This window comes from Pelophylax lessonae (genome assembly GCF_965119305.1).
Source record: "Pelophylax lessonae genome assembly, chromosome: 2".
Classification (NCBI taxonomy): Eukaryota; Metazoa; Chordata; class Amphibia; order Anura; family Ranidae; genus Pelophylax; species Pelophylax lessonae.
In genome coordinates, this window is record NC_138769.1 from 709069921 (window position 1) to 709085470 (window position 15550).

The 15550-nt window shown below is 44.3% G+C and overlaps 1 protein-coding gene across 11 annotated transcripts in view; it reads left to right on the plus strand.

Moving 5' to 3' along the window:
* The window catches only part of DLG2 (discs large MAGUK scaffold protein 2), a 2359657-nt gene that overhangs the window by 2149756 nt on the left and 194351 nt on the right, over positions 1–15550 (plus strand). For all 11 annotated transcript variants that reach the window (XM_082244450.1, XM_082244453.1, XM_082244456.1 and 8 more), the window contains one exon: positions 1383–1559. In XM_082244450.1, the coding sequence (XP_082100576.1) occupies positions 1383–1559 (177 nt within the window). The remainder of the gene's footprint in view (positions 1–1382; positions 1560–15550) is intronic.

A 15550-nucleotide genomic window follows, 5' to 3' on the forward strand; every position in this document is an offset into this window, starting at 1 on the left:
TATAGTCCGATATCTTTTTGTTTCTGCAGTTTGTAAAAATCTTTGCAATGTACAGAGATCACCCAGAGGGGAATGTTTTTTTTTCCCAACAAAAGTGGAGTTACTCTTTAACCCTAATTAGTTTTTAACCACTTAAGGACTGCCCGCTGCAGCTATACTGCGGCAGGCTGGCCCTCCTGCGCAAACCGCCGTAGGTATACGTTGGTCGCTTGCCTGCTGCTAGAGGGTGAGCTCGCGCCCCCGGCGGCACACTCCCGCCCCCACTCGGCAGCGGGGAATCTGATGCACGGGGCAGGTGGCTCTGATTGCTGCCTGACACCCGCGATCGCTCCCCGCTGAAAGAGAAGAACGGTCAGCTGTTGTAAACACAGCTGACAGTTCTTCTCTCTGTAATGATCACAGAGTGCCTGTGATCCTTCTATATAGGATCACTGGTCTCTGTGATCATTTCACAAGCCCCGCCCCATACAGTTAGAAACACGCCCCTAGGTACACATTTAATCCTTTGATCGCCCCTGGGTTAACCCCTTCCCTGCCAATGGCATTATTCCAGTTGCGGTGCATATTTTTAGCACTGATTACTGTAGTAATGTCACTGGTCCCCCCAAAAGTGTCAAAAATGTAAGTTAGGGGTCCGATCTGTCCGCCGCAATGTCGCAGTCCTGCAAAAAATCGCTGATCGCCGCCATTACTAGTAAAAAAAGAAAAAAAAACAAATAAAAATGACATAAATCTTTCCCGTAGTTAGTAGATGCGATAACTTTTGCTCAAACCAATCAAAATACGCTTATTGCTAAATTTTTTTTTTTAACCAAAAATATGTAGCAGAAAACAAATTGGCCTAATATGTTAAAAAATGTTGATTTTTAATTTTTGGGAATGTTATATAGCGGAAAGTGAAAAATATTGTTTTTTTAATTGTTGCTCTTTTTTTTTGTTTATAGCACGAAAAATAAAAATCACACAGGTGATCAAATACCACAAAAAGAAAGCTCTGTTTGTGGGAAAAAAAAAAGGATATCAATTTTATTTGGGTACAGCATCGCACGACCACGCAATTGTCCGTTAAAGTAACGCAGTGCCGAATCGTAAAAAATGGCCTGGTCATTAAGGGGGGGGGGGGGAATCTTACGGTCCAGAAGTGGTTAATAAATCCCTCACCCCCTTCCCTTTTAGTCTTCTGTAAACTTCCAAATTCCCTTCATTTTTGCAGCCCTGCGTTTTGAAAAATGTTTTGTGTTTCAAACATAATTCTTGTGTCTTTTATTAAAAGGACGAATCGCAGAATAAAACATGCACTTTGGACAGATAACAGATTTTTTTATACAACACCATACTCTATGCAATCAGATAAATAATCTTCTCTTATTTTTCTCTTGCAGAGCCATGTTTGACTATGACAGAAGCAAAGACAGCGGACTCCCTAGCCAAGGCCTGAGCTTTAGGTTCGGAGACATTCTACATGTCATCAATGCCTCTGATGACGAATGGTGGCAGGCCAAGAGAGTCATGCAAGATGGAGACAGCGAGGAGATGGGTGTCATACCCAGTAAACGAAGGTACCCGATATACTCATATGTCATGAGTTGAAATATTTGCAACACAATCTGAGGATTTGCTAAAAATGCAGAGGGGGACAAATTGTGTGGAATACATTGTTACATAGGTTGAACGTATCTGCCCTCCATTGAAGCTAATGGAGCGTAGATCACACCAGGGGTTGGGGGGGTCGATAAACTTCCAGGGAGTTAGTGAAAAGGATCAGAACGATTGATCTGAGCTTGAATTGCACCCCACTAAACTGCATGTGAATCGGTCTGGAACACGCAGCAGGTTCCTGTGAGGTTCCTAATATGACCCGGCCCTAAGGTCCCTTTCACACTTGTGCGACTTGGGACTGCATATTCGCATGACAAGTCTTACCCCAAGAGTACGGTTCATATCTGTGCAACTTTAAGTCACAGCGACTTCAAAGTAAACCCTGTAGCACTTTGGTCAGACTTTGATGCGACTTGAGGTCCAGAGACCTCAAGATTACACAGGCTTTGCGTCAAGTCCAGTCAAAATCGCGGCACAGTTGCGCGACTTTCAGGTCTCACAAGTGTGAAACGGACCTTTAGCTGAACTGCGAGCATATATAAAAGACACAGTATTATGCAGCTCTTTAATAATTAACTCCCTAGCGCCGAGCGCACAGAAATATGTGGCCTCTCTGCCTTGGCGCTGAGCGTCCGCATATTTGCCTGCAATATTGCCAGTAGAGCTGTGGCACAGTTACCAGCGGCTACCAGCTTGCGATAGGAAGCTTTCCAATCATGTGACCACCATAAAAGCTAATCACGGCGATCACACGAGCCCCGCCCCACCGTACTTAAAGGGCCAGCGTCAGCAACTTCAGATCATGCGTGGTCTTTCGTATCTGATTTTTCACGGACGTACTGCATACACATTAAACGAAAATTGGTCGTCTGGGGACGGACGATAAAAATTTTGGTGTTTGTCCCTCCGTTTTTTTTCCTTGAAAATGTCGGCATCGGCTGCTGAAAGTTGTGTGCACACTAGCCGGAAATCGTACGATTTTACCTCGGATGGGAATTTTCGGTAGATTTTCTACTAGTGTGTACCCCACTTTAATCTCTGAGCTCCAGGTAAATATAGCAAATATAAGCCGCCGGACTAATCAACCTTGGGGAAGAAAAACAATGAGCCCATTTTCTAGGCTAAAAGGCAAAGGGGTGTCAAAGTAGCTGGGGAGTGCGCTGATCAGGCATCCGGTTACATACCTGGTAGGAAGAGCCTACTTTGCAGTGGAAGGTCTCTCTTACACCTCTCACTCGGGGCCCCTGATAGAGTAGATAGGTGACGCAGGAGTGCGGAGTCGCACAAGTGCTGGTAGTCTTGCTAGCTGCTGGGCTTCCAGTTGAGTGGCATGCCAGATGACAGAGGATGTCCCGAGGACTGGAACAACTGGTACTTGGACATAGTCATCGGATGGGCAGGTCCTAATGGCAGATGGACAGATGCTTGCAGCTAGAAAGCTCCGTATGGACTGGAACATAAACAGAGTCAGACAAGCCGGGTCATACACAGAGTGATCAGATTAGGTACAGATGCGGAGACTGGTGAGTGGTCAAGGTACATGTCAGAGTCGGTGCAGGTGGAGAGCAGAAGTAGTCAGAACAAGTCGGGTAGGTAACTGGAAGCAGATGCAGATAAACAGGCAACAGGACAATTGCGGGAACGCCGTAGACAAGAAAGAACTGATCCTGGGTACTGACCCAGTTTAAATAGCCCATTTGATGCCCTCATGTGCCGAAGACATTAATGCGCGCATGCGCATATCTGTTCACATTCTGACGCATATTTGTAAGCAGATACGCGTGCGCGTTAACACGAGCTAACGCACCTCTTCTAAGAGAAGTTCGGGGAACAGAATTTTGCCTGCAGGAACCATCTGGTCTTCTGGCAAGCCCTTCCTGACAGCTCATCTTAAAATAAAGCCTTTTTGTTTTTATTACATATCTTATTTTAATGATATCATCCCTGGGTCTCTGTGCTTTCCTAAGCAATGGCTGGTGGGAGGGTGTGGCCGGGGTGTTGTGCATAGCTCCCTGAAAACATCACAGAACCCTGCCTCCATGTGACAGACCCAACCAGGACAGGGGCCTTTGGAGGGGACTGCAGGCTAGCCTCTTGCCTACTGACTATGGGCCCTGGTATTTGAGGGAGCTACAAGCATATAGGAAGATGTCCTGTTATATGATGCAAGAGGACAATATTACATTTAACAGTCAAGGAAGCCATGATGGCCTCTGCCAACTTGAAACTAAGCAGATGTATGTGAAAAGAAAGCTGGTTAATCAGATTTGGACAGCCCTGAGTCTTCTTGAATACTGTTGCCGGACAGTGTGGGATTCCTGATTAACCAAAGCGTTGTCTAGGTGTGAATTATTATAAAAAACGTTGAAAATTTGAGTGAAGAAATAATACTTACGTATACGTGAAAATACTTTCATGCAATTAAAAAATCCACTAAAGTGCAGTTCAAAAGTATTTGTGAAAACGTGAGTCCATCAACAAATGAATTCCTAATTGAGGCTTCTTGATCTGGATTATTTATACGGTAGTGCTCCAAAAACACAAGACAATGTGTCACCACACTAGTGCCCCCCCCCCCCTTTCCGGTGGTATTATTCTCACCTCGGGAGTTTGACCTTACAATTAAGTATGGTCAAACAGAGCTTTTGAGCCTCTCCTGGGCTCAGTCAAAGTGGATTAGGATCTCCCGGCATCTACATTGGTTCCTAAATCAGTTATCCCACCAGTAGGTGTCATCATGATGTCTGTGTCTTGTACCCCTCGTTCTCACTTCCTGTCTGTAGCCTCCGTCTCAAAGTGACAGACTCAAAGACACAGACATCATGATGACATCTACTGGTGGGATAACTGATTTAGGAACCAATGTAGATGCCGGGAGATCCTTATCCACTTTGATTGAGCCCAAGAGAGGTTCACAATCACCTGTGCCATGGCTATACCATCACCTGTGCCATGCCTATACCATCACCTGTGCCATGCCTGTACCATCACCTGTGCCATGCCTATACCATCTCCTGTACCATGACCTGTGACATGCCTGTACCATGACCTGGGACATGTCTGTACCGTGACATGCCTGTATCATCACCTGTGCCATGCCTGTGCCATGCCTGTACCATGACCTGTGCCATGACCTGTGCCATGCCTATACCATCACCTGTGCCATGCCTATACCATCATCTGTGCCATGCCTGTACCATGACCTGTGACATGCCTGTACCATCACCTGTGCCATGCCTATACCATCATCTGTGCCATGCCTGTGCCATGCCTGTACCATGACCTCAAAGTCACGCAATTTTTTACCGCGTTTTTTTCCGCAAAGCAATACCTATTACATTTTTCTTTTTGGGCCCCCCCCCCAAAAAATTTTTGAGCACCAGCCGCCACTGCTCACAAGCACTGTTTGACCATACTATATTGTAAGGTCACACTCCCTGAGGTGAGGATAACACCTCGGGGAGAGAGCACAAGTGTGGTGACACATTGTCTTGTGTTTTTGGAGCACTACTATATGAGTAATCCAGATCAAGAAGCCTCAGTTGGGATTTGATTTGTTGATGGACTCACGTTTTCACAAATACTTATGAACTGCACTTTAGTGACTTATATAATTACATGAAAGTATATTCACATATAATATTATTTCTTCACTCACATTTTCAAAGTTTTTTATTATTTTTTTTTGTTTGTTTGCATTAATCTATATATTCTTTGCACGTACTTACAGGATAATATTTTATAATTCTTGTTTGGATGGATGGCGTAGCGTGGCACCTATTTTTATTTGATTGTATTTAGTACATGTATAAGGGACTGTGAACATTGTCAGCAGTTGGCCCTTTACACTAAGTTGTGAACACGCATTGTAGCTCGCAAGATTCTATCTGCATTTTGATTTCAATTCACCTATTGTCTCTGTCTGTGTTGGCTAATTTGGCTAACTCTTGGAGGTTCTTATGATAGGATTAGCCTTGTGTCAGCTCTACCTCGTTATCTAACTTTTGTGTGATGTTTTGGGTAAGTATTTGGTTTTACTGTTCATGTGGGGACTGACCTACTTTTGAAGTGTATAAAAACCTTTATTTCTGTTCAAGTCATTCCTTTTTGAGTTTTCCTCAAAATCTTGTATCCAATGCTTGGGGTAAAGGGATGGTATTGGCTCTCGGTCTGCTGGAACGATTTGGAGAGCAGGAGGCACTGTTTGGCAGAAGAAAACACCTAATCAGGGTGCCAAGTGGTTCCGTCACACTCCGTATTCCTCTAAGAGTCCTCAGTCGTGATGCAATCGTTGGGAGAAGTTATGCAATTAAAAAAAGTCTTGATGGGTGGAATTTAGTCTGAAGGAGTGGGCGTTCCTAGGCTGGCTGTATTTGGTTGCAAACCTCCTTAGGAAACTTCTACATGTGATGCTGAGCCTCCATGACTGAAAGAACTGAAATCCAATGACTGAAAGGGGCAGAGGAAAGTCGGGCTGTGGCAGATGATAACAGAGGTCCACCAGCCAGTAAATTAGGTGGGCTCTATATGACTTGCTGCAGCTTCTAATGCCCATTGTGAGGAGCTCACAGTGTGCAGTGAAATCAAAGTAAGCAATTCCAGTACAGGAGAGGAGCTTGTACAACTGTAAAAGACTGAAGGGATGGCTGGAGGTTAGATTTAACCAGTTGCTGACCGCCCACAGTGCAAATAGTGCGGACAGGCAGATTGCAGTTGCTGGTACCCAGCCTCTTCGATCAGCCGGGGATCACGTGATCGCTATGCAACCACATGATAACACTGTCAACAAAGCTGTTATGATTTAATCCATTCATAACAGCTGTGTTTCCTATGCTGTGATTGACCCACAGCTATCACATGGTACCCGGACCAATCACAGCACCCTGTATCATGTGATTAACTGTAGCCAATCACAGATCACTAGTAATCACAGTGGTCATGAAAGTAACCCATTCATGACAGTTGGAAATGTTGCTGTTACAATGATCATCATTGTAACAGCAAGCAATGGGGTTGATTTACTAAAACTGGAGAGTGCAAAATCCGGTGCAGCTCTGCATAGGAATCAATCAGCTTCCATGTTTTTTGGCCAAAGCTTAATTGAACAAGCTGAAATTAGAAGCTGATTGGCTTCCATGCAAAGCTGCACCAGATTTTGCACGCTCCAGTTTTAGTAAATCATCACCAAAGTGTTAAAATCCCTGATTGCCCCCCAGAGTAGTACAGTGTTACTATGGTGACAATAAACTACTCTGATGAAAAAATAGTAAAAAAGAAAAAAGTTAAAAAAAGAAAATTTTTTTTTAAAGAAATTGAATAAAACATTATTGGTATTTCATTTTTTTAACATACTCTCATCTGGTGACAGTATGTAAAAAATAATATAAATTATCGTTTTTTTACATTTTTGTGTTTTTTTACTTTTTTTTTTAATTCCGTCATTTTCAAAAAATTGTGTCAAAAAGGTACAACTTCAAAACACTTGCCATGCCTCTTACTAAATACCTCAGACTGACTACTTTCCAAAAAGGGGTAATTTGGGGAATATTTGTACTGTCCTGACTGTCCTGGAATTTTAGGGCCTTAAGAAATGAGACGGCCGTCAGTACTAGAGATCGACCAATTATTGGCAAAGCCGATATATCGAGGGCCGATATGCACTTTCCCCAATATATCGGAATCGGCCTTTTGATTTACCGTTATTGCAGATGTTTCGGGAAAGTGCTGTACCGGAGTGATGCCTGCAGCTAGAGGCATCACCCCGGTACCGGTGCCCATAGCCAACAGTCGGCTGTCTTGTAATGACAACCAATGCGACTGAGAAGTCCCCCCCCTTCCCGCCACCTTCCGCGGCTTGCCCGGGTCTCCTGTCCCACCGGGAGACCCGGGCATCCTACCTTCACTGCCGCCATCTGACCGGGTCTCCATTTCTTTGAATTCGGCACCACGAGTACCCGGAAGTAATGTCATGACATTACGGCGTCGACGTCGTATTCAAAAACTTACAGCATTCAAAACAGCCATACTTGGCGTTTTGAATGCTTTTAAGTGCAGAGGAGGGGTTTTGGGTCTTTTAGACCCCCAGATCCCTCCACCACAGTACCTGTAGACATTAAAAAAATAATAATAATTTGTTCCGAAAATATCGGCTGATACCCGATGACCAAAAAATCGGTATCGGTGGTAAAAAAAATTATATCGGTCGATCACTAGTCAGTATATCAGGAATTATCAATTTTCAAAAACACTGCCTGGCCAGAAAAAAAATTGCCACCAAAAAAAAAGGTCACGCACTCTAATATTTTGTTGGCTTTGATTACCGCACGCATTTTTTCGATAAGCTTCTGCAATGTCACAAGATTTATTTCCGTCCAGTGTTGCATTCATTTTTTACCAAGATCTTGTCTTGATGATGGGAGAGTCAGACCACTTCGCAAAGCCTTCTCCAGCACATCCCAAAGATTCTCAATGGGTTAAGTTCTGGACTCTGTGGTGGCCAATCCATGTGTGAAAATGATGTCTCATGCTCCCACTCTTTCACAATTTGAGCCAGATGAATCCTGGCATTGTCATCTTGCAATATGCCCATTCCTTTAGGGAAGAAAAAAACATTGATGGAATAACCTGGTCATTCAGTATATTCAGGTAGTCAGATGACCTCATTCTTTGGGCACATGCAGTAACTATCCAATAGGATAGTTACTGCATGCTTAGTTTAGTTAGTTGCTTAGTTAATTCCAGGTGGCAACTTTTTTTTTGGCCAGGCGGTGTATATATCCCATAGTTTGTAGACACGATACAGACATGTATCAGAATACATTTTGAACTCATTTTGGTGGCATGACTACCAATTACCAGTAAAATTAGCGCAGTGAATAGCAAAAAAATGCTATGGTCATGAAGAGGGTAAAACCTTTCGGAGCTCAAGTGGTTAAGGACATTTCTTCCTTTTGTTGTGTTAGAATATAAAGCATCCTCTCACCCAGTAATATTAAAGCTGGATATTCCCTGGACGGCGGAGTGTAAATAATCGGCCGGCTGGATCTCCAGCTGCAGTTTTGCTGATTTATGGACAGCGCTCAGGTTTACTGAAGAATCTGCATATTCCCTGAGAGAGGGCGAGGAGGTTGGCAATCCAGGAACATCTTGTAGATGAGTTTGCTGCTTCTTCTTCATATGAAGAGCTGACAGTTAAAGTGGAACTAAACCCATTGATTTAACAATTTAAAAAAACAGTTACATCCCAGGAATACCGGGATTGCTAACTGTCATAGTTGCTTGTGTTCTCAACCAATCTGTCAGATCATCAAATGGCTGGTGTCATAACTGATCACATGTGCAGCACCATGGCAGTTGCAGATCAAAGAGAAACTAAGATGGCAGCTTCCTTGGCTGAAAAGAACGGGAGGGTTTAGTTCTGCTTTAAGGTGGTCTTGGCACATTTTACAGACCCCACATAGGAGGCTTTTTTGGATCCCCACTAGGCAGATCCTATCGCATCCTTTCTCAACCTTTTTAACGTGGGGGAACCCTTGAAATAATGGTCAGGTCTCAGGGAACCCCTGCTAAAACTCATGATAAATTAATGTGATGGTCATTGGGATGAATGCTCCTTACACTTATGGATATTGGGAAGAATTACCTTTTTCCAGATAGCTAAAAAGATCAATGGTGTCAGTGGGAACTTATCTGAGAGGCAGAAATTGCTCATTGCTCATGGAACCCCTAGCAACCTCTGGAGGAATTACATTGAATGGATGATGTCTATCAGATGGCCTGGAAACACTTTAGAATCCTCAGAAATACTTGGATGGGTGATCTAGATGAGGGGTCCCCAAACTTTGGCCCGGAGGCCAGATACGGCCCTTTGCTTGCCTTTATCCGGCCTTTGGAGCACTTTTCTTTCCACTAATACAAGACACAATTCCTTCCACTGACATCAACAATGGGGCACTATTTCTGCCTTTGATGCCAATGATGGGGCACTAATAATCCCACTGACACCAACGATGGGGCACTATTTCTCCCACTGACACCAACAATGGGACACTATTCCTCAAACTGACACCAACAATGGGGCACTATTATTCCCACTGACACCAATGATAGGGTGACTATTCCTCCCTTTGACACCAACGATGGGGCAATATTTCTCCCAATGACACCAACAATTGGACACTATTCCTCACATAGATACCAAGGATGGGGCACTATTCCTCAAACTGACACCACCAGTGGGGCACTATTATTCCCAATGATGGGGCACTATTTCTCTCACTGACACCGAGGATGGAGCATTATTTTTCCCACTGACACCAATGATGGTGCACTATTCCTCCCACTGACACCAATGATGGGGCACTATTCTTCCCACTGAAACCAATGATGGGGCACTATTCTTCCCACTTACACCAACGATGGGGCACTTTTCTCCCCCCTGCCCATAGATGGATCGAAATTCATCTGGTTCCTGCTGAATCCGCAAAATTATGATCCTTTTATGGCCAGTTTTACGACCTGCTGTCCAGGCAAACCTTACAGGACTAAGCAGCCTGGAAATACTGATCACAATGTACTGGTTTGGATGGAGTTGAGAAGAGTTTCTATTAGGTGTTTATTACTGCCCATTAGGACTCTTTCGGACAGGCAAAAAAGCTTACCACCCTCTGAAAAGTGATCTGTAGTGGATTGCTTTTCACAGAGAAGTATTGCAGCGGCCTAGCAGGTTTTGAAGGAGGTGCTACTGCCGCCTCCTGATGCCTGTTTCTTTATTTTTTTTACATTTTACATTGCAGGATTACGTCGTAACTGTGAGGTAAGCGTTTGGCTCGCAGTTGCAGCGCTGCCCCATTGATCTCAATGGGTGAGTTTGCCGCCTGTCAAACTCTGCAGCCTGAGTTAAAATTACAGCAACCGTGGCCTGTGTACATCCCTGTCAGGCTGTAATGTTAACATCCTGGGGGGTGGTAAAACTGCAGCTTTTTTGCTTTGACTTCCTTTTGTGTCGCTGGGACAGGAAGTGATGGAGAATCTCACAAACAACATTTTTATAGAGAGCGTGGAATGATTAAATCCTCTGTTAATCCCATTAACGTTCATTAATCTTTCCCTCATTACTCAACACAAAAATACAAAAATAGAAAACATATTCCTTAAGGGTCCCATTGAGTCCTATGCATTGTAGCAACTCATCACATGCGTTGCTGCATTGTGGAGAAATTCATTTTGACATACCAAGGGGTCTATTTATAAAACATTTGTTGTCAGAAACATTTGTACAAACTGAACTAAATGTCACTGTATGTTTTTGAATAGATTAGTTCACCTTCATGGATGGATCAGATAGATTTTGATTGGTCGGTGCCATCAGTATGGTGGCACTGACCAATCAGAATCGATCTGGTCTGTGCTGGAGGCGCTGATGTAAAAGAGGGAGAAGAGCAGAGATTTCAAATCCCTGCACTGCTGAAGTGGCTGCGGGAGATGCTGACAGTTTGGCAGCCCCAGAAGTAAGTACAGCGGGGACCAAGGGCGTGAGGAGGGTGTCCGGTGTTAGTTAACTTTTACAGTTTTTCTATATGGGTGAACTAACACTTTAACCACTTGCCGACCGGCCACCAGTTATACGGCGGCAGGTCGGCAAGTGGTTAAAGTGTTAGTTCACCAGTTATACGGCGGCAGGTCGGCAAGTGGTTAAAGTGTTAGTTCACCAGTTATACGGCCACCAGTTATACGGCGGCAGGTCGGCAGGTTTTTCTGCGAATTGCCGTACATGCACAGAAGTTCGCGGGAGCGATCCTGTGGGCTCGCGCCCACTTGCCAGCGGGGAAGCCGAGACGCTGGACTGGCGGCCGCGATTGCCACCGGGCACCCACGATCGCTCCCTGTGAAAAGAGAACGGCGGTCGGCTGTTGTAAACACAGCAGACAGTTGTTCTGTGAGCTATAAACACAAAGCTCCTTCGTTCCTCCTATTTAAGAACACAAAAAAGGGGGGAGGTTTGGAACTTTAGATGAGGCGTCTGGTGCAAAACCAAGTACCTCCATCCCTGTTAAATACAATAAAAAGGGGACTTGAGACTTTACATGAGGTATGTGACACAGCCAATTGAAATGAAAAACATACTTATTGTTGCAATAACAATAACATAACCTCTGACAAAAATAAAATGTTGGTATTAAATGAACAACACTAAAGGTATGAGCTGGTATGCATGTCCCAAAGTCGCACAATTTGGCGCAATAGATCAAGTATAAGGCTCTGAGTACATATTGAACTAGGCTCGACGCGTTTCTGTGGGACATATTCCACTTCATCAGGAGAAGGTAATTGATGCGTATTTGAAAAGCTGCGACGCTTGCCGGACCCCTCCCCTTCCCCCTCTCCCGTCAGGGTGCGGGTGTTTGGGCGGGTGTTTTCCCGCCGAGCATCAGTGCCACGCCTTGCACCTTATGCTTGACGTCATTCCCTGGCGCCGCGGCATTGGCTGCATTGTTCCATCCAGTGTACTCTTAAGCACCCCACCGGGAGTGGGTTGCCATTGGCGCCTAACTCCCGGTTGGAGATGCTTGCCCTTGTACACATCAACGTGGCGTTGGGGACGCAGTGCGGTCACAATCTGGACATTAACATGGCAATCTCCTTCCCGAACAGCTGGTTCTTACCCTTGTTTTCTCACTTGGAATTCTCATCTTCACCACACACTTGTAAGTCACTTCGCTTCTAGGTTTTCCTACATTCTCTTCCTACTTTTTCCCCTTGGATTTTCATGGGATTTCCTTTTCTTTTTCTACTCATTTCCTTTTTCTAATTATGTCTCCACACAGTCCTCAGCCACTCATGGTTTCACCATATTGCCATTGTTTATACTCCTTGCACCTTTTTTACTTTTGCACTTTATTTGGGACATTGTTCCCACCCTCAGACACCGAGGCATTAGCATACCGGTATATACCTTTGATTTCTATATAAGTGCGAGCCCCCCCACCACTGCTCACTGTTTACTTTTATCTTTTTCCCATCTGTGCCATGTGCATGCCCTCTCTGCCGGCATTTGCATACCCCCACAGCTCCTGGGAGAGTCGCACTCTCAGCCGAGTTCAGCGGGTTCATGTCCACATGCACCACCAGATCTGAGCTGCTTCGTCAGTCCATGCGAATTTCCCCCTCTCTTCTTCTACTGTTATATTACATTGGTACTTTTTGATACATATGTCTTTTCAGATACGCATCAATTACCTGCTCCTGATGAAGTGGAATATGTCCCACAGAAACGCGTCGAGCCTAGTCTGATGCAATTTATCAATATGTACTCAGAGCCTTATACTTGATCTATTGCGCCAAATTGTGCGACTTTGGGACATGCATACCAGCTCATACCTTTAGTGTTGTTCATTTAATACCAACGTTTTATTTTTGTCAGATGTTATGTTATTGTTATTGCAACAATAAATATGTTTTTCATTCCAATTGGCCGTGTCGCATACCTCATGAAAAAGTCTCAATCCCCTTTTTATTGTATTTAGGAACGCAGATCTCTGTGTTGATATTGCAAGCCCCTCCCCCCCACAGTTAGAAAACACCCCCTAGGCTCACATTTAACCCTTTGATCGCCCCTGGGTTAACCCCTTCCCTGACAGTGTCATTATTACAGTAACAGTGCATATTTTTAGTACTAATTACTATAGTAATGTCACTGGTCCCCCCAAAAGTGTCAAAAATGTCAGTTAGGGGTCCGATCTGTCCGCCGCAATGTCGCAGTCCCGCTAAAAATAGCTGATCGCCGCCATCGCTAGTAAAAAAATTAACAAATAAATAAAAATGACATAAACCTTTCCCCTAGGTTGTAGATGCGATACCTTTTGCGCAAACCAATCAAAATACGCTTATTGGGGGTTTTTTTTTACCAAAAAATATGTAGCAAAATACAAATTGGCCTAAAATTATAAAGAAATTTGATTTTTACAATTTTTTTTTTTTTTGGGGGATGTTATTTAGCAGAAAGTGAAATATATATATATCATTTTTTTTTTCCTGAATTGTCGCTCTTTTTTTGTTTATAGCGCAAAAAAATAAAAACGCACAGGTTATCAAATACCACCAAAAGAAAGCTCTATTTGTGGGAAAAAAGAACATCAATTTTATTTGGGTACAGCGTCACACGACCGCGCAATTGCCCATTAAAATAAAGCAGTGCCGAATCGCAAAAAATGACCTGATCATTAAGGGGGGAAATCTTCCGGTCCAGAAGCTATTAAAGTCACTGCATTTGCTTGACACTATTCACACTTTACCCACTGCCTTATCCTGTCTTCTGGAATTTGCTCTATAAATGAGGAAAGGACATTTTTGAAACACATTTTGTGTGTTTGTTGAATTCGCAGTTGTGTTGAGTCACAGATCCATTTGCAGATGCTATTTTCTGTCTTTGTGGTTTTGCTGGCAAATCTACATTAAAAAATCTGCAGAGCATAAGCCGCCTGTTATTCTGTTGCCCGTATAAGCAGAATGTTATCTCCCCAGTCAGCAGCGATATTACCAGTGCGGTCATGCTTCATTTAACTGTTGGCCTCAGCTTGTGTTAAAGTGGAGCTGAAGTCAAAAAGCAAAGTTTTATTATCTTACAGAAGACATAGAAAAGCGGTTCATTGTATGACTTACTTTTTGTTTTAAAGAGGTTGTAAACCCTTTTTTTTCCTTTTTGACCCTGCAAGAGAAACACATAATGAGCTAGTATGCATCGCATACTAGCTCATTATGAAATACTTACCTTAGAACGAGCCCCTGCCTTGCCGCCCGCTTAGCTGGATGACGGGCGACATGTCCAGTCGCCCGTCTTCCGGGATCGCGCCATCCGGCCATCTGATGTCCTGGAGCCGCGGTGACGTCACTCCCTTACATGCGCGCGGGAGCCGACAGTCACGGCACGGGGCTCTGATAAACGGAACCAGCGGCTGTTCCTTCAGAGCGCATGCGCCAGTGACGTCACTGGATGTATCTAAGGTAAATATCTCCTAAACTGTACATGTTTAGGAGATATTTACAGCACCTATAGGCAAGCCTTATTATAGTTTTACCTATAGGTACAAGTGTCAGAGGAGGGTTTACTTCCTCTTTAAATGTCACTTTAAAAAAAAAAGCGGTACACTTGCTTTCTTGTTGTTTATCCTCATAGATCAGGGGTCATAAAACTTTTTAAGCAAGGGGTTGGTCCTTCAGGCTTTGGGGGGGGCAGACTATGGCTATTTGGAGTAGAAAATGCCCCAGTATCAGTGCCCCATCATTGGTTTTAATGGGAGGAATAGTGCCCCATAGATGGTGTCAGTGGAATAGTGCCCCATCACTGCTGTCAGTTGGTGGACTAGTGCCCCATCACTGGTGTCAGTTGGTGGAATAGTGCCCCATAGATGGTGTCAGTTGGTGGAATAGTGCCCCATCACTGCTGTCAGTTGGTGGACTAGTGCCCCATCACTGGTGTCAGTTGGTGGAATAGTGCCCCATCACTGGTGTCAGTTGGTGGAATAGTGCCCCATAGATGGTGTCAGTTGGTGGAATAGTGCCCCATAGATGGTGTCAGTTGGTGGACTAGTGCCCCATAGATGGTGTCAGTTGGAGGAATAGTGCCCCATAGATGGTGTCAGTTGGTGGAAAAGTGCCCCATAGATGGTGTCAGTTGGTGGAATAGTGCCCCATAGATGGTGTCAGTTGGAGGAATAGTGCCCCATAGATGGTGTCAGTTGGTGGAATAGTGCCCCATAGATGGTGTCAGTTGGTGGAATAGTGCTCCATAGATGGTGTCAGTTGGAGGAATAGTGCCCCATCACTGCTGTCAGTTGGTGGACTAGTGCCCCATCACTGGTGTCAGTTGGTGGAATAGTGCCCCATAGATGGTGTCAGTTGGAGGAATAGTGCCCATCACTGGTGTCAGTTGGTGGAATAGTGCCCATCACTG